Source organism: Euleptes europaea, chromosome 18 (assembly GCF_029931775.1).
Source record: "Euleptes europaea isolate rEulEur1 chromosome 18, rEulEur1.hap1, whole genome shotgun sequence".
NCBI classification, from domain to species: domain Eukaryota; kingdom Metazoa; phylum Chordata; class Lepidosauria; order Squamata; family Sphaerodactylidae; genus Euleptes; species Euleptes europaea.
In genome coordinates, this window is record NC_079329.1 from 41,988,242 (window position 1) to 42,008,141 (window position 19,900).

Here is a 19,900-nt window from a genome sequence, read left to right on the forward strand (position 1 = left end):
GGCGGAGGATCTTTCTTAGACAACGGCAGTGCCACTATGGGTAACCCTGGTTAGTACTGCGCAGAAGAAGGCACTTCTGACCAACCTTTACCTTGAAAACCCTATGATGAGACAATCCAAAATGAAAAAAGATATAGTTCAGGAAGATGGGACCCCCAGGTCAGATGGCACTCAATCTACTACTGGGGTAGAGCAGAGGACAAGTACGAGTAGTGCTGTTCTTAATGATGCGATTGGACTAAAGCCGAAAGGACGTTCAGTGGTTGACATGAATAGATGCAAAAGGAAAGTCCGAAGCTGTTCAACGCATATAAAAGGAACATGGAATGTGAGGAGCATGAATCAGGGTAAGCTTGAAATTGTTAAACAAGAAATGGAACGTATGGACATTTCAGTCCTGGGAGTAAGTGAATTAAAGTGGACTGGATTAGGACATTTTCAATCAGAAAATTACAAAGTGTTTTATTCAGGGAATGACAAAAAGAGAAGAAACGGAGTTGCTTTAATAGTGAGCCAAGATGTAGCAAAGGCAGTCAGGAGCTATAATGCAAAGTCTGACCGAATAATATCAATAAGACTTCAGGGAAAGCCTGTCAACAGAAGTATCATTCAAGTTTATGCCCCAACTACAGATGCTGATGAGGAAGAAATTGAAAGTTTTTATGCCAGTATTCAGGAAGAAATTGATTGGACACCTAAACAAGATATGCTGATAATCATAGGTGATTGGAACGCAAAAGTAGGAAACAAAGCAGAATCAAATGTTGTTGGCAGATTTGGGCTAGGAGCATGGAATGAAACAGGAGAACGCCTCGTAGAATTCTGTGAAGACAACAATCTGTTCATTGCAAACACATGTTTCAGGCAACCAAATAGACGTTTGTATACATGGACATCACCAGACGGCCAGTATAGAAATCAGATTATATAACTGGAAGCAGAAGATGGAGAAGCTCTATTCTCTCAGCCAAAACAAGACCAGGAGCCGACTGCAGTACAGATCATGAATTGTCAATATCGAAAATCCAAATAAAGCTTAAGAAAAATACCAAAACATTCATAGCACCGAAATACAATCTAAGCAATATTCCGGAAGAGTTTAAAGACCATGTAAGGAACAGATTTGCATTACTGAGTTCAAGTGAATGTAAACCTGAAGAACTATGGGTGGTAACTAGAGATATTATCAAGGAAGAATGTGCAAAGACTATTCCTGTAGCCAAAAGAAAAGAAAAACCTCGATGGATGTCTGAGGAAACTAAAAATTGCCAGAGATAGACGAGAAGCAAAAGTAGAAGGTGACAGAAATAGAATCAAAAGTCTAAGTGCAACGTTCCAGTGACTGGCAGGTAGAGACAAAGAGACCTATTATAATAACCAGTGTAAAGAAATAGAAGAGAACAACAAAAAAGGAAGAACAAAAGATCTGTTCCACAAGATCCAAGAAATCAAAGGGAAATTTAAAGCAAGGTTAGTGTAAGCTCTTGACCCATCGAACCAGAAATCACCACAGAGACAATCAGATTCCAAGCAGATGGCTTTACTGGTCAAATAGGCAATACAGTGCATTGAAGGCAAGATGACAGCTATAGTTTGTCTTGCCCGTTATTTGGAAATATAAGGCAGAGAAACGGCGGGAGATTACAAAGCATAAACAGAGCATTATTTCCCAGGAGTAGCGTTCCCAGGCTTTGGTATGTGTAGCCGTCCTTGAAGTCTGGACGGTTCAGCAGAGAAACGAAAGGAAACATCTAAACCTAGATAACAGCCTGACATCCTGCCCCCCTTAAGGCCCCCTCCCATCCGGCAAGAAGGCTGGTCTGTCCGGGTAGGCATTGTGAAAGGCGTTGACGAGTTTGGGGGCGGAGACATCCCGTGCGCGAGCCCATTCGTCATAGGCAGGGGGGAAGTGTTTCCAGCGGATCAGGTATTGCAAGGCCCCGTGGTGTATGCGGGAATCCAGGATTTTGGAGACTTCAAAATGTTCTTCCCCCCCCCCCCCACCATTATGGGTTGGTCAGGAGGCGGCTCCGGGTGCCATTGTGGGGAAGCAACATGGGGCTTTAGAAGGCTGATATGGAAAACGGGGTGCACACGCCTCAGAGTTTTGGGGAGAGACAGTTCCACCGTGACAGGATTTATGAGGCGGGTGATGGGAAATGGGCCAATGAATTTAGCACTGAGCTTATGGCACGGACGGGTGGAGCGCAGGTTCTTGGTGGAAAGGTATACCAAGTCACCCACTTGCAGGTCCCTACCGGGGGAACGATGCTTGTCAGCCTGCGCCTTGTATTTGCGCTTGGCTCGGTCTAGGTTGCTAACCAGCCAGGGCCATGTTGTACGGAGGGTGTGTGCCCAAGAGGCAATGTCGGCATCCCCCTCCCCCTCTGATCCTTCTATTGGGGTGATAGGACCGAAGTCATGTCCATACACCGCATAAAACGGGCTGAAACCTGTGGACTGATGTACAGCATTATTGAAGGCATATTCTGCAAAAGGCAACAGTTCCACCCAGTCATCTTGGTGATAATTGACATAACAGTCAATTTGCATAACAGCGCAAATAACATTCAAGTACAGCATTGACACGTTCAGTTTGACCATCCGTTTGGGGATGGTATGCACTAGACAACCCCTGCTCCACCCCCACCAATTTGAGAAAAGCTTTCCAAAACTTAGCAACGAAACTACTTCCGCGGTCGCAGATTATCTTGCGCGGAAATGAATGTAGTCTAAAGACATGTGACACGAAGAGGCGGGCCAACTTCTGAGCGGAGGGGATCCCTGCACATGGAACCAAATGTATTTGCTTAGAAAATAAGTCAGTGATAACCCATAACACAGTTTTTCCCCCGCTGAGAGGGAGATCCGTCATAAAATCCATAGCAATCACTTCCCAGGGTTTGCTGGGTATTTCAAGTGGTTGCAGTAGTCCTGGGGGCTTGCCTTGAGATCGTTTGACTGTGGCGCAAACAGGACAGCTGCGAATAAAAGAGTCAATGTCAGAACGCATTCCCCCCCACCAAAATTGTCTGCGCAACAGGTGAAGGGTCTTTAGGAACCCAAAGTGTCCAGCTGTTTTCACTCCATGAGCCAAGTGTAAGACGTCTTTTCGGAGCGCTTTGGGCACATATAATTTCGAGTCTTTATACCAAGAGCCTCCTTGTTCGATTACACCAGGAGGCAGGGTTTGAGCAGAGCGTTCCATAAGGCATTGTTCCCGAAGGGAATTTAAGAAAGACTCGGAGACGGGAACCCCCCCCCTTGTTTACGGTGGTAGTAGGAGCAGTTATGGGGGTTGACAAGGGGGAAGCGCTTACGTGCGGTGGTGTGTAGACTGCAGGCGGCTGGGCGGCCGGTTGGGTTGGAAGAGCTGGAGCGTCGGCTATCGTGTGCTTCCGTTGTGGGGGCAGCTGGGCAGCCGGTAGGGCTGGAGGAGCTTGCGCGCCGGCTGTCGTGTGTTTCCGCTGGGGCAGCGTTTGGGATCGGGTTTGTACAGCCAGTACGGGCAGGGCTTCTCTTTGCGCGGGTGTAAATAAAGAGTCTGTTGGCCGATCGAGTTTAGCCGGGTATTGAGGCAATCGGGAGAGAGCATATGCGAGAACGTTTTGTTTTCCAGGGACATGCTTCAGGACAAAACGAAACTGAGCAAAGAATTCCGCCCAACGTTGTTGTTTCGCGGATAACTTATGGGTTCCTGTGAGGGCGGCCAGATTCTTGTGATCGGTCCAAACTTCGAAGGGGACTTTAGACCCTTCCAGGAATTGTCGCCATAGAGTAAGCGCATGGTGAACGGCCGAAGCTTCTTTCTCCCAAATGGGCCAGTTCAATTGGGAGTGCGCAAATTTCTTTGAGAAGTAAGCGCAGGGGTGAAGGAGACCATCTGGTCCTCTTTGGAGCAGGGCCCCTCCCATAGCTACGTCGGAGGCATCGACTTGTACAATGAACATTCGATTTGGGTCTGGGTGCCGTAGCACAGGTTCCGACGTGAAAAGGCGTTTGAGGGCTACAAAGGCGGTCTGGCATTGATCAGTCCACAGTATCTAAGCGGAGGGTAATGTAGCAGAGCTTCCTTTACCCTTGGTTTTCAGAAGGTCGGTGATGGGCAGCGCTATTTGGGCGAAGTTAGGGATAAATCCGCGGTAGAAATTAGCAAAGCCCAGAAACTGTTGTACTTGCTTGCGGTTGGAGGGAGGAGTCCAATCGAGGACGGAACGGACCTTGGCCGGGTCCATGCTAAGGCCATGGTGGGAGATTATATATCCCAAGAATGTTATTTTGCTCTGGTGAAATTCGCATTTAGCCAACTTTGCATAGAACTGGTGATTGCGCAGGCAGTGCAGAACTTCTCGGACCAAAGTGAGGTGCTCGTCCATGGTTTTTGAATAAATAAGAATGTCATCCAAATAAACTACCACCCCGCGGTACAGTAAATCATGGAGGATTTCGTTGATGAGTTGCATGAAGACCCCCGGGGCACCTTTTAACCCGAAGGTCATCACAAGGAATTCAAACATTCCAAAACAGCTAGAGAAGGCAGTGAGGGGTTCGTCCCCTTCGCGGATACGGACGCGGTAGTAGGCTTCTACTAGGTCCAATTTGGAGAATATACGTCCCTCTTGTAGTTGCCCCAAAATATCTGAAATTAGCGGTATAGGATAGGCGTTGGCTTGAGTAACTGCATTGAGTTTTTGGAAGTCAATGCAGAGGCGCAGGTCGCCCTCCTTTTTTCGGACGAAGAACGCGGGGGCTGAGTTGGGAGCATTCGATGGGCGAATGAACCCTCTGGCAAGGTTTTTGTCCAAAAAGTCCCGTAGTACAGTGTGCTCGGAAGTGCTCATAGGGTAAATCTTACTCTTGGTTAATGTGCAGTCCTTCACCACCTCAATAGCACAGTCAGTGGCCCGGTGGGGGGGGTAAGGCATCACATTCTTTAATGTTAAAGACATCCGCAAAGTCCTGGTATACATCAGGGAGGGACGGCGGTGATGGGACATCGGAGATTAATGCCGGAGCGGGTGGAGACAGCACCGCAACTTGCTGTCGGTGCTGGTCGCATTTGGGGTTGGCAAAGGAGATAGTGTTCGTCTCCCAGTCTATACTGGGACTATGACCTTTAATCCAGTTAATTCCCAGGACCACTTCAAATCGGATAGGGGCTATGGTAAAGTCTATTTGCTCCCAGTGGGAGCCAATACCCATCGCCACCCCTATAGTGTGATGATCAACTGGGCCCCCCTTGAAATGGCTCCCATCCATTTGGGCCAATTGGACGGGGGCTGGTAAAGCCTCGGACTTGACTTTGAGTGCTGCAAATGTGGCCTCATTGATGAGAGTGCGACCGCAACCGGAGTCAATGAGTGCCTTAACGGGTAGTTGGGGACCACCTTCATAGTGTTGTAAAACTGCGTCCACATAAACGGAGGTTTCTACTTCCTCTACTTTAGTGGGAGCTTTCGGTTTAGCAGGAGATTCTGCAAAGGTCTGTGGAGACGCTCCACTCACCACAGACCGGAGCCGTTTTTTGACAAATCAAGGGGGGATTCCAGGTTTAAAGCTGGAGGATTCCATGGGTTCTCTTCGTCAGAAGAAGGAAAGTTGTCCCCCAATGGGGCATTTGTAATCCGGGACCCGGCGGGGTCATTCGATGTAGGAAGGATAGATGAGTCCTCAACGTGAAGTGCAGAGGGTGTGGGTCTTCCCGGCGCTGCGCTGCGGGTGGCCGCGGTGCCTCTGCGTTGAGGTCGTCCTTTAGCTCGGGCTGCCATGCTGGGACAAAAGGGTTCAGGGCGATGTGGGCAGACTGCTGCAAAGTGGCCCAGTTCCCCACAAGTGAGGCAAGCACCTCTTTGAAATCGGGTTTCGCGATCCTGGGGTGGATGCGCGGGTTTCCGTGGATTGGGGGGCGGTGCCTTGGGCTGGGGTTTTTGGACGCTTTTCTCCTTGTGTCTTTGGCGGACAAGTGAAATAAAGCGCCGGCGGCTTTCCACCTCTTCGGCTAATAGAATCCAATCCTCGAGGGTGTCGGGATCACCCCGCATATACGACCAGTTCAGAATGTCAGGGTGTAAGGCTTCCCTGAAATGGTGAATTAGGGTGGCTTCGGGCCAGCCCACAATTCTGCTTGCTAGTCTTTGAAATTCATCGGCAAACTCTCGAACTGGAGTAGAGCCCTGTCTTAGTTGTAGAAGCTCCGCTTTGGCTCGTTCCCCCAGAAAGGGGTCCTCAAACTTCCTTCGTAAGGCAGTCATGAAATTGTTGAGGGAACGGATAGAGCGGGATCGGGTGTCGAACTGGAGGACCATCCAGTCGGCTGCTTTACCTGTCAAAAGGGAAGCCACATAGCGAACCCGGCTGTCCTCTGTAGGGAAGAACTGTCCTTGTTCTCGCATATAGCTGTCCACCTGATGCAAGAAACAGGGCAGGGTTTCGAGAGATCCATCGTAAGTAGTTTTCAACTTGAGTTGTTTCCAAGGACCGGGCATGGGTTGGCCCGGTTGCACAGGTGCCCTGGGTGCAGGTAAAACGGGACCTCCGGGAACCGGAGGTTGAACAGGCACATTAGCGGGTGGCTGGGCTGGCGCTCCCTGAACCGGTACTGCGGCCCCCTGTGGAACGGGTTGTGCCGGGGTTGTCAGGGCCTGCTGTAACTGCCTGTTGTCCTGACGCAGACGTTCCATTAACTCCTGGAGTTGATCTACACGGCCAGATAGCTCTCGATTCTGAGCTCGTAACAGGTGAACGTCCTCACCTGGGCCACCTGTACGATGAGGTTTGCTTGTCCTAAAAGTTGTGGCCCATTGAGAACTGTCCCCATACAAGTCCTCTTCCTCAGACTCCTCGGAGTCTTGGCGTCGTTCCGCGAGGCGGCGTGCGCGTTGGATCGTGCGCGGCGGGGCGAATACCGGGGGAAAAGACAGACCCAATGGAGGACCGCTCCTTCCGGAGTCTTTGGGGCGGCCGCCTGTCCGTGCCCGATCCGCAGCCAACTTCAGTTCTTTATCCCTTGCGGCTTGAGCCTCGGCTTCCGCCTTAGCCGCTTCAGCAGCTTCCCTATCCGCGAGAGCTTTTGCGCTTTCAAGTCTCAGAGCGGCGGCTGCTGTAATGTGCGGTAAAAGTTCCGTTTCCAGGAGCGTGAGTAGGGGGTCGGGATCCCCACCTAGCAATGGTTGCACTCGGACCATGACCGCGGGTGCATCGGCCCCGAACGTCGAGGTCAAACGTTGAGCCAAGGTGGCTATCGTGGTATCCTTTGTACAATCCGCAAAGAGGAGGGCCGTCTGGATAGCGACCCTCTTGGCTTCAGCTTGACAGTCAGCTGCATTGGGTACCAAAGAAAAACCTGCCGGTGCGGCTCCCGCCATGGTACCTTCCCCCAAGGCGACAGGACGCGTTAGAACCGTGGACGAGAGAGTCTCACGGGCAATAAGCTTTTCCAATAAATCGGTTAGTACTTGTAAGTCCTCAGTTGCCAGCCGGGCATCATCCAGCAACTGATCAAAATCCTGGAGGTCTAAACGAGCATTAGTATCCTCCGACGTTAACATCCAGAGAACCCTCACTAGAGATTGCCACTGTGTGAGAGTCCCAACCAAACTGTGCTAACTTCGCAAAATCACTTGCTCAGACTGAGATGCAGAAACAAAGGATTTATTGAAGGCTTCAGATGGTACAAGGCAGACACGAGTTTAAAGTTGCAAGTGAGCTAACTATCAGGGTTACAGAATATATCTCCTACAGGGCACCGGGGTTCACACTTCTGTTATGGGAAGCTACAAGATAGATTGGTGCAATACAAAACATCAAACGGTCTCAGAGAGACTGTTAGGACTATCAGATCTTCAAGGCCGAATCTGGCCCGAGGGAGTGCATGCAGGGAGCGCAGCAGGGGAGGGGAAGACGGCACCTTGGAAAGACAGACGAGGCGCCTGGACCCGGGAAAGCACAGGGAGGTGTGAACTGCTTTTACGAGTTCAAAGGGGACTGAGATGGAGGATACGGAAAGGAGAAGGGGAGTCAGAGACACATGGCCCTCACATTCTGCCCCCCTTAGGGCCTCCCTCCCGCAAGGTCGGGAGGACGAGGCTTATCAGGATAGGCACAGTGGAATTCATGAACCAGACGGGGGGCCGCCATGTGGGGGGCTGCCACCCATTCATCGTGTGCAGGACCCAGATGTTTCCATCGAACAAAATAGAACAATTTCCCTTTCTTCCACTTGGAATCTAAGACCTTGGACACTTCCAAGTGTGTGTCCCCGCCCACCACCGTAGGAATCTCTGGCTTGGGGGGGGAGTGGAATTGGGGAGCAGCCACGTATGGTTTAAGTAAACTGATGTGAAAGAAGGGGTGAATGCCCTTAAGGGTTTTTGGCAGCACCAATTCCACTGTAACTTCATTGATCACCCGGGATATGGGAAAAGGCCCTACGAAACGATCATTAAGTTTTTTGCAGGGTCGGAGCGAGCGCAGGTTTTTGGTGGAGAGATAAACCTGCTCCCCTACTTTAAGCTCCCATCCCGGGGACCGGTGTTTATCGGCCTGTTCCTTGTATTTGCGCTTGGCCCGTTCCAGGTTCTTTTGTAACCAGGGCCAAGTAGATCGGACCACTTGCACCCACTCCTGGATCTCCTGGATCGCTTCGAGCTCAGGAGTGACGGGGGTGGAACCGAATGGACCGAAATCAGTCCCGTACACCACCTGGAAAGGGCTAAAGCCAGTGGAGGAGTGGGGGGCATTGTTGTAGGCATACTCGGCAAAAGGTAATAAGTCCACCCAATCATCCTGGTGATAATTAACATAACAACGGAGGTAACACTCGACCACGGCATTTACTCGTTCGGTTTGGCCATCGGTTTGGGGGTGATAAGCAGAGGAGAGACCTTGCTCCTCAACCCCTAACAGTTTCAGGAAGGCTCGCCAGAACTTGGCGACGAACTGGACCCCCCTGTCTGAGAGGACCTTCCTGGGGATCGAGTGAAGTCTGAGGACATGAGTGACAAACAATTTGGCCAATCCCTGGGCCGAGGGGAGCCCGGCACAGGGAACGAAGTGGACTTGTTTAGAGAAAAGATCTGTGATCACCCACAGGACCGTTTTACCCCTGCTGAGAGGCAAATCGGTGATGAAGTCCATGGCGATCACCTCCCAAGGTCGGGTGGGGGTCTCTAAAGGTTTCAAGAGCCCCGGGGGTTTGCCCATCCTTTTCTTAGCCGTGGCGCAGATGGGGCAGCTGCGAACGTACAGTTCTACATCAGCTCTCATACCGGGCCACCAAAATTGTCTCCTCACTAAATGCAGAGTCTTGACAAACCCGAAATGACCCGCTAGTTTGGCTCCGTGGACCAGCCCCAGGACCTCCTTGCGGAGGGACGCCGGGACGTAGAGCTTCCCACCCTGCACCCACCAAGAGTCCCGTTGTTCCATGCCAGCGGGGAGAGACTGCTGCTCGGCTTCCCGCAGAGATGCGTCCCAGAGCCGTTGCTGAAAAGCTTCCGGGACACCTTTGAGCAGGGGACTTTCTGGTTGGCGGGCTTGGGACCGGGTGGTGACGGCCAGTCCTGGGACTTCCCCTCGTTGCTCGGGGGTGAACAGGGAATCCACGGGGCGGTCAAAGTCATTGCGGTACTGGGGAAGTCGGGACAAGGCATCCACCAGGGCATTTTCCTTCCCGGGTACATGCTTGAGGGTGAAACGGAACTTAGCAAAAAATTGAGCCCACCGAATTTGTTTAGCGTTGTTTGGACAGGGTCAGGAGTTGCTTCCGATTCTCGATATCGGCGGCATGGCGCACCCAACCCTCGACGTCCGGGGGGTTACCTTGCATGAAGGCCCAATGTTGCAGGTCCGGGTTCAACCCTTCTCTGAAGCACTGCACACGGGTCGCTTCGCTCCAATCCAAAATCCTGCTAGATAGCGACTGAAATTCGCTTGCATACTGCGCCACCGACTTAGTCCCTTGGCGCAGTTGCATCAGGGTAGCCTTGGCACGCTCTCCCAGGTTCGGGTCCTCGAACCGATTCCGGAGTGCAATCATGAACTCATCCAGACTCCGCAGTACAGGGGAGCGGAGCTCGTACTGTAACACCATCCACGCGGCCGCCTCGCCTTGTAGGAGAGAGGCCACGTATTGGACCTGGGATTCCTCGGAGGTAAAGGTTCGGCCCTGCTCCCGCATAAAAATGTCTACTTGGACCATAAAGAAGGTCAATTGGTCTCCCGACCCATCATACGTGATCTTCAAGTCACGGCGGGCCGGGGTGCTGGGAGGAGCGGGTGGTGCTGCCGGTGTCCCGTCTGGGGGATTACCGGGGGGAGGCTGTACCTTTAACGCATCCATTGCAGCGGCCATCTCGAGCATTAGGGTCTGCATAGTATCCATCCGTTCCAGCAAACCCTGGCGTTCCTCCTGCCATCGCCTCCGCTCCTCGTCCATCTGGAGTAGCGTCAGGACCTCCTTACGCGCGGGATCGTCCTCGAGCCCCGCGCTAGGGAATGCCATCCGGCGTGCCTTCGCCTCGGTCCGGGAGAGGGACCAGCCCTTCCCCAAGGGCTGGGGAAGTCCAACCAGGAGTTGAAGGTGGTCCTGGGCCTAGTACCCCCACCGCTGGGCACCTTCTGCTTGGTGTCACCTTCCGGCGGGTTAGGGTCAGGCACCTCCGGGGCTGCAGGCTCCTTCGGTTTCTCGAGGGAAGAGGGTGTCTCCTCGTCGTCTCGCATGACTGTCCGGTAAGGTACAGGCGTAGAACGAAGAGGCAAGGACTTGCAACTTAATGTGAGAGTCCCAACCAAACTGTGCTAACTTTGCAAAATCACTTGCTCAGACTGAGATGCAGAAACAAAGGATTTATTGAAGGCTTCAGATGGTACAAGGCAGACACGAGTTTAAAGTTGCAAGTGAGCTAACTATCAGGGTTACAGAATATATCTCCTACAGGGCACCGGGGTTCACACTTCTGTTATGGGAAGCTACAAGATAGATTGGTGCAATACAAAACATCAAACGGTCTCAGAGAGACTGTTAGGACTATCAGATCTTCAAGGCCGAATCTGGCCCGAGGGAGTGCATGCAGGGAGCGCAGCAGGGGAGGGGAAGACGGCACCTGGGAAAGACAGACGAGGCGCCTGGACCCGGGAAAGCACAGGGAGGTGTGAACTGCTTTTACGAGTTCAAAGGGGACTGAGATGGAGGATACAGAAAGGAGAAGGGGAGTCAGAGACACATGGCCCTCACACTGGACCAGTCCACTCAAGCGGCAAACCTCTGAATTAGTCCTAAAGAGTTCAGCTACTATGTCCCGTAGAAGGGTAGGATCCTCAGATGAGGACTCCAGGGTTCCAAGAAGCAGTAGTCACGGTTCACTCGGAGAGCGCCCTCCTAGCTCCCATCCGAGTGGCAGGCGAACCCTCCGGGGCTCCAGCCTGACTAAAGAATCGATGAAGAAGAGTAGAGATAGCTGTCATAATGTAAGCTCTTGACCCATCGAACCAGAAATCACCACAGAGACAATCAGATTCCAAGCAGATGGCTTTACTGGTCAAATAGGCAATACAGTGCATTGAAGGCAAGATGACAGCTATAGTTTGTCTTGCCCGTTATTTGGTAATATAAGGCAGAGAAACGGCGGGAGATTACAAAGCATAAACAGAGCATTATTTCCCAGGAGTAGCGTTCCCAGGCTTTGGTATGTGTAGCCGTCCTTGAAGTCTGGACGGTTCAGCAGAGAAACGAAAGGAAACATCTAAACCGAGTTAGGCATGCTGAAAGATCAGCATGGAAATACATTAACTGAACAGGACAAAATAAAGAAAAGGTGGGAACAATATGCTGAAGAACTATACAAAAGAGATGAAAGGATAAAAGATTCTTTCCAAGAAGAATCTTTTGAAGAAGGACCCAAAGTTTTAGGAAGTGAAGTGAAAGCTGCATTGAGAGCAATCGGGAGAAACAAATCACCAGGAGCAGATGGGATATCAAAGGCTGCTACCATATATGGAACGAGAAATGCCTGATGTTCAAGCTGGTTTCAGAAAAGGAAGAGGCACTAGAGATCATATTGCAAATATACGTTGGTTACTGGAGCATACGAGAAAATTTCAGAAGAAAATCAGCTTGTGTTTCATAGATTACAGCAAAGCTTTTGACTGTGTGGATCATGAAAAGCTATGGCTGGTTTTAAAGGAAATGGGTGTGCCACTACATCTGATCGTTCTGATGCACAATCTGTACTCTGGACAAGAGGCCACAGTTAGAACAGAATATGTAGAAACGGAATGGTTTCCAATTGGCAAAGGTGTCAGACAAGGATGTATTTTATCTCCCTATCTCTTCAATCTATATGCAGAACATATAATTAGGAAAGCAGGATTAGATTTAGATGAAGGTGGGGTGAAAATTGGAGGGAGGAACATTAATAATTTGAGATATGCTGATGACACTACATTATTGGCAGAAAATAGTGAAGATTTGAAATGACTACTGCTGAAAGTTAAAAGAGAAAGTGCCAAAGCAGGACTACAGCTGAACATCAAGAAAACAAAAGTAATGACTACAGGAGAATTACACAACTTTAAGGTGGACAATGAGGAAATTGAAATTGTTCAAGACTTTCTATTCCTTGGCTCCACCATCAACCAAAAGGGAGACTGCAGCCAAGAAATCAGAAGGAGATTGAGACTGGGAAGGGCAGCCATGAAGGAGCTAGAAAATATTTTGAAGTGTAAGGATGTGTCACTGGCCACCAAGACTAGACTAATTCATGCCATCGTATTCCCTATTACTATGTATGGGTGTGAAAGCTGGACAGTGAAGAAAGCTGATAGGAAGAAAATAGATTCCTTTGAAATGTGGTGTTGGAGGAGAGTGTTACAGATTCCATGGACTGCCAAAAAAACAAATCAGTGGGTTATAGATCAAATCAAGCCTGAACTGACCCTAGAAGCTAAAATGACTAAACTGAGGCTTTCGTATTTTGGTCACGTCATGAGACGACAAGAGTCACTGGAAAAGACCGTCATGCTAGGAAAAGTTGTGGGCAGCAGGAAAAGAGGAAGACCCAACAAGAGATGGACTGACTCAATAAAGGAAGCCACGGCCTTCAATTTGCAGGATCTGAGCAGGGCTGTCAAAGATAGGACATTTTGGAGGACTTTCATTCATAGGGTCGCCATGAGTCGGAAGCAACTTGACGGCACTTAACACACACACAACACACTTGATTGGCAGTAATTATACGTCCGCAGCTGGTATTACTGGCTGTGGCTGACAGTCCTGTCCTAAACAGAGTCACTCTCTTCATCTCACAGATTTAAATGGGCATAGAAGGGTTTTAACTCTGCTTAGCAGGTGCAGCGTTAATTGCATTTAGGAAGGAGAACCAAACATGACCCTCTGTTAAAATGGTGTTCAGCACCCCGACATAAGCCACAGAATCAAAATCCCTTCAGATCTGGGCTTTGCTTCTGAGTGTGTGTTGCATCTGGAGTCTGATATGTACCTTCTTTTTTTTTTTTTTTTTTTTAATTTTCTTTATATCTTTAAGGGGTACAGGAAAGGAAAAAAGGAAGGGGATAGCTGTTAACATTGTAAAAACAATACAGTATTATATAATGATTTCTGAATACAGTAAAGTTACAAAGTAACATTGGTTTAAAGTTATTGCTTCATAATATCTCTTGTATTTTCTAAGTTCTTATTCTTATTAGACAGTTATTAAAGGTAAAAAGTATTCGACAAAGTATTGTAAAATTTTAACATAGATTAATTATATTAATTGCATTTCATATATGTATAAAAAGATGCCCACTTTTCCTGAAATTGCTCAGTAGGTTCGCAGGATTTAAGATTTAATTCATCAGTCATTTTAGCCATTACTGCATATTCCAAAAGTTTTCCTTTCCAATCATCAATTTCGGGTATGTGGGTTTGTTTCCATGTTCTTGCTAGGGTTGTTCTGGCAGCTGTTGTGGCATATTTAAAAACGTCATGCGATTTTTGAGGTAAATTTGATGGTACTATACTAAGTAAATAAAATTTTGGATCATATGTAAACTTCAGATCTAACATCAATTGTAGTTCACGATGAACTCTTTTCCAGTATAGTTGTAGCTTTGGACATGTCCACCAAACATGAAAATAAGAACCGTCTGATTCTTGACATTTCCAACATGCGCCTTTTTTCGCTGGAGTTGTCATTTGAGAAAGCATATTGGGAGTCAAGTACCATCTGTAGAAGGTCTTATACCAATTTTCTTTTACTTCTTGGGAAACAGTGTATTTCAGTTCGGAGGAGCAAAGTTTCTCCCATAAATCCATATTAATCATTTCTCCGAGGTTTTGCATCCACTTTATCATGTTTGTTTTCACTTGTTCTTCTTCTGTGTCGTATTTCAAGAGCAGTTTATATATTTTTCCTAATATATGTGAGTCATTTTTGGATATTAACTGCTCAAATTCAGTTAGTTCACGAAATGGTTGTGGATATAAGCAGTCTTTTTGCAAATTGGATCTCAGTTGTAAAAAAGTTAACCAGTTCAGCTTTTGAAATTTTTCTTGAAGTTTGAACATATCCTTGATTTCGCCCGTAGACTCTATCATGTCGTTGTAGGTAAAATGAACACCTGGGTTTACTTTAACATTATCGTGATAAGCTTCAGTTGGTGACATTATAGACGGTGGAGAAGGACTTATTCTCTTTTTGTATCTTTTCCAGACTTTTAATAACCCTATTTTGACATCGCAATCTTCTTGTGATATGTACCTTCTGTTGAACACCCAAAAGGTTTTCATTTGGTGCCTGCTTACTGCTGAGAATTCACAGATGAGCCTGCATTGTCACTGCCTTAAACTTGTTCCATCCTGGCTCCTTGTCTTCAGAGATGATTTGATTGATGCAGCTACAGATTAAAACACCTTAAGCAAGCATGTTGACTTGGTCTTCCATACTCTTGATTCTCTTCTTTGCCTTTCTGCCACAACTAAACTGTTTTTTCTGAAGAAGAGAGTGTCTTCCATATGAGATTATTTTCAGGGCCCTAACAAATTAAACACAGCCTGATTTGTTATCTGGCCAGAATCATGTGCATTCTATAAGCCTGGCCTCTAACCGTGGGTGCATGACGCATTTAGCTTAATAAATGAGGCCAAGCGGGCGCTGTGGTTCATATCTCCATTCATCCATTAACTTACTGGGTGGGCCTGGCCTCCCTCTCCTCCCCAGGATTCCAGGATTATTTAGGCTCAAAACTTCCCGGAAGAAAGAATACAATACCAGTGTAAATAATATAAATGTGTGGTTTCTCTCTACAGTTGAATCACAGCTTAAGAAACCAGCACTGTCAGAAAGTGGAAAAAGGAATCGTGACAAACCCAAAAAAGGGGAAAGGAAGGGAAAGAAAAAGAAAAAGAAAAACAGAGAACCATGTGAAGGAGACTTTAAAAACTTCTGCATTCATGGTGAATGCAAATATATTGAACATCTCCAGATACCCACCTGCAAGTAAGTTAACTTATGTCTGAATCCTATTTGTGCATCTAAGATCTCTGTGTGAATAACATTTTCAGGCAGTCATTTTGGTAGTAAATAAGACAATAAAAAATAATCTGCTGAGAAATTTCTGACATCCCCAAAAAGTCTCAGGAGAAAGCTGAAATAAATGCAATTATTAGCAATTAACCCTTCAGTCTTCCAAGCCATTGACTGTGTTGCTCTGGTCTTGGAAGAGCCTGCTGAAGAGACCTGTCAGGTCTCTGACATCAGTTGATGGGTTGACTGGCTGTCATGTCAGCTAGCTTTGTAACTGTTAAGAAGCATACAGCCCAAACAACAAGAAGAAGAAGAATTGGTTTTTATATGCCGACTTTCTCCACCATTTAAGGAGGAATCAAACTGGCTTACAATCACCTTTCCCTTCCCCTCCCCACAGAAGAAGAAGAAGAGTTGGTTTTTATATGCCGACTTTCTCCACTACTTAAGGAAGAATCAAACCAGTTTACTATCACCTTCCCTTCCCCTCCCCACAACAGACACCTTGTGAGGTAGGTGGGGCTGAGAGAGCTGTGACTAGCCCAAGGTCACCGTGGCTTCATGTGTAGGAGTGGGAAAACCAACCCAGTTCACCAGAATATCCTCCCTGTGTGCCAGGGATAGGGTGAGGCTCACAGATACAAGGAGAGCTATATTTTTGTGGGCATCACATGTATACTGTTATTTTTCCCAAATAGATTTGGTACTCCTGGTTGATTCATTGTAAACCTTGTGAATATGAATGAAGTGACGGTGGAATCAATAAACTGATTTGGCCTTCAGTTCAAAGGAGAGAAGGGCTGAGGAGGGGGTGCTTTCCTTGGGACATCCCACCTCGGACTAGTGCTGGCCAGCCATTGCCTTTGTGAAGTATCTCAGGCATTACAGCGGAGGGTTCAGCAACTGCAGCGCTCCGTTTCAGCCATTTGTCGATGTTTGATGCCGGTAAGTATCCAAACACAGTTACTGATTTCCATGTGGGTTTTTTCAGATGCCACCCAAATTACTACGGTGAACGTTGTGTCGAACAGTTCTTGAAGTCACACAGAAGCAATGAGGCGGTCAGCCAGTCAACCGCCATACTAGTGGTGGTGGCCGTTGTCTTCTCCGTCTTCAGTTTTGCTGCCATTGTGGTTGTTGTCATAATGCAGTAAGTGGAGCATTTTAATCTTCCTGTTGGCTTTGTATGATGCACAGTAAAATACCCACAGGAGAACTTAAACTGGACATTATTCTTTGCAAGCATAAAAATCCCTTTTAAGGCTCATGCAGCTGTCAATAAAGATGGCCAGACAGGCTGAAGTAGGCAGGTGACCCCAAAGGTGAGGGTGAGTGCCCCTCCCAGAGGAGTTCAGCCTGTTGCCTAACCCCGTAAATGTTAAGCTCCAGGCTAAAAAGTTTCACTAGGCCTTTTTAACTGTCCCCCCCCCCCCGAGGTGGTTTTCTATGCAGGCAAGTTCATGTCTTTGTTCATAATCACTCGCTAGGATTTTAATTGGGATCTCTATTGGATCCCAGTTGGACTCTTTATTGTTTGGACAAGTTGTTGCGTGTATCTTATTCTGTATAAATGCTACAAGTTAGAGTGAGTGTCTTATTCTGCATAAATGCATACTGAACCCCGTGCCAACTGAGATGGCCCTGCAGAGTTACATCAAGAGGAGGGTGGTTGGGCTTTCTCACTGCCACTGTTGGCTGAGATCTTGGAACCAGTGGACAGGCCCAGAAAGGAAGATTCTCCTTTGGCCTCCCTTTATTCCCTCTCCTCCTTGGAAGCAGGAATCTTCACAGGAATCCACTGCTGAGGCCCACCTGTGGGATCATCGCCCTCCCACCCTGAATTCATCAAGTTGCCTTCAAATCGAGTGGTACGAAGTACTGATTACTTTAAGCACCTTCTTTGGAACTCCAGCAAACAGAGAGTCAGCGGCCAGATGAATTGCATCCACTAAAAGAACTTGCGGATGTAATTTCTGAGCCTCTGCCCATTATTTTTGAAAATTCTTGGAGAATAGGTGAGGTGCCAGAAGATTGGAGGCGGGCAAATGTTGTCCCCATCTTCAAGAAGGAAAAAGGAGGATCCGGGTAACTACCGACCCATCAGCTTGACGTCTATAACTGGAAAAGCCTTAGAACAAATCATCAAACAATCAGTCCTTGAAAGGATGGCTGTAATTATGAAGAACCATCACAGGTTTCTCAAGAAAAAATCATGTCAGACTAATCTTACCTCTTTTTTTTAGAAAGTTACTACCTTGCTGGATCAGGAGAATGCAGTAGACATGGTTTATCTTGATTTCAGTAAGGCTTTTGATAAGGTTCCACATAGTATTCTAGTTGACAAATTGGGAAAATATGGTTTAAATCCTATTACTTGGTTGCCAGATCACAACCAAGGAGTGCTAGTTAATGGTTCCTCATCCACTTGGAGAGAAGTGACTAGTGGAGTTTCTCAGGGATCTGTGCTGGGCCCTGTGTTGTTCAACATCTTTATAAATGACTTAGATGAAGGAATAAAGGGGATGCTTATTAAATTTGCAGACTATACTAAATTGGTAGGGGTAGCAAATATGGTAGAAGACAGAGCCAGGATACAGGATGATCTTGACAGGCTGGAAAATTGGGCTAAAACTAATAAAATGCCTTTCAACAGAGATAAATGTAAAGTTCTGCATTTAGGTAGGAAAAACCAAATGCATAATTATAGGATGGGGGAGACTTGTCTTAGCAGTAGTGTGTGCGAAAAGGAACTTGGAGTTTTAGTAGACTCCAACTGAACATGAGTCAGCAGTGTGATGTGGTAGCTAAAAAGGCCAATGCGATCTTGGGCTGTATCAACAGAAGTATAGTGTCCAGACCATGCGAACTGATGGTATCACTTTACTCTGCTCTAGGAGAGGAGAAGACTAAGAAGTTATATGATAACCATCTTCAAGTACTTGAAGGGCTGTCATATAGAGGATGGTGCCGAGTTGTTTTCTGTTGCCGAGGTCGGACCAGAACCAACGGGTTGAAATTAAATCAAAAGAGTTTCCGTCTAGGCATTAGGAAGAATTTTCTAACAGTTGGAGCGGTTCCTCAGTGGAACAGGCTTCCTCAGGAGGTGGTGAGCTCTCCTTCCCTGGAGGTTTTTAAGAAGAGGTTAGATGGCCATCTGTCAGCAATGCTGATTCTATGACCTTAAGCAGATGATGAGAGGGAAGGCATCTTGCCAATCTTCTGGGCATGGAGTAGGGATCACTGGGGGTGTGGAGGGGGGAGGTAGTTGCGAATTTCCTGCATTGTGCAGGGGGTTGGACTAGATAACCCTGGTGGTCCCTTCCAACTCTATGATTCTATAAGTAGCAGGATAAATGAGGGCACTTGGAAATAGCGCAAGCTGGACAGCTCAAGCTCACACCAGAACGCTACGCATTCTTTCGAGGACCCACACACTTGCCCAACTGTGACTGCCCAGTCGATTCCTTCCTTCTCTGGTGACCCAGAAGTGGAGTGCAGCAGGGTCACACTCTCACCCTTCTCCCCAGCTCAGAGAGGGGCAGGTTGAGCCTGCTGCACTCCAAGTGACTACAAAACCCACCAGAAATATGAGAGATTTATTTCTCAGGAGCCGTAATAGAGACAAGACGCCCCCTCGGGGGAAACAGAAAGAGGAAGGAGTGAGCACAAAATCTGGCGAAAATTTGCGGATCCCCTGCACACAGCACAGGACAAGGCAAGAAACCAACTCAAGGAGACTCAAGGAGAATCAGTCCTTGGCAGAGTGACATTCTCCACTTGTGCTCTTGACCCATGACGAACCTGGCTTTTAAAATCTTGTTTGGAGCCATTGGTTATAACCATTATTGCCTTTACTGACTGAGGAGGCTCTACCTCCACCTTTGAAGGAAGCAGTAGGTTAGACCTCTTCTTGACAAACATTCACTGGCTAAGGCCGGGGTTCCCAACGTGGTGCTCAACCTGCTAACACCTGTTCTGGTGCCTACTAGGGCTGTCAAAAAAAAAAAATTCGGTACAGTTCGGATTCGGCCGAATTTGACCCTTGTGGGGTCGGTACGGTCCGAAGTCCGAACTCCCCCGCTTCGGATCCCCGGTAATTCGGGGGGATCCGGAGTTCGGGGGAAAATTCGGCCGAAGCGCGCCTTCAGGGATTCCCTGAAGGCGCGCGGGGGCCCTTTAAACTGATCTGAGCCTCCCAGCTGGAGAGGCGCGGCTGCCCTTTAAACTCATCTGCGCCTCCCGGGCGGGAGGCGCAGATGACTTTAAATGACAGCCCGCCCCCCTTCAGCGGGCTTCCCTGAAGGGGGGCGGGCTATCATTTAAACTCATCTGCGCCTCCCGCCCGGGAGGCGCAGATGACTTTAAATGACAGCCGC

The 19,900-nt window shown here is 48.1% G+C and overlaps 1 protein-coding gene across 1 annotated transcript in view; it reads left to right on the forward strand.

Annotated features, from left to right (window-relative positions):
* The window catches only part of AREG (amphiregulin), a 74,876-nt gene that overhangs the window by 22,757 nt on the left and 32,219 nt on the right, over positions 1-19,900 (forward strand). The window contains exons 2-3 of the mRNA XM_056864735.1: positions 15,308-15,497; positions 16,516-16,674. Coding sequence (XP_056720713.1) covers positions 15,308-15,497; positions 16,516-16,674 — 349 coding nt within the window. The remainder of the gene's footprint in view (positions 1-15,307; positions 15,498-16,515; positions 16,675-19,900) is intronic.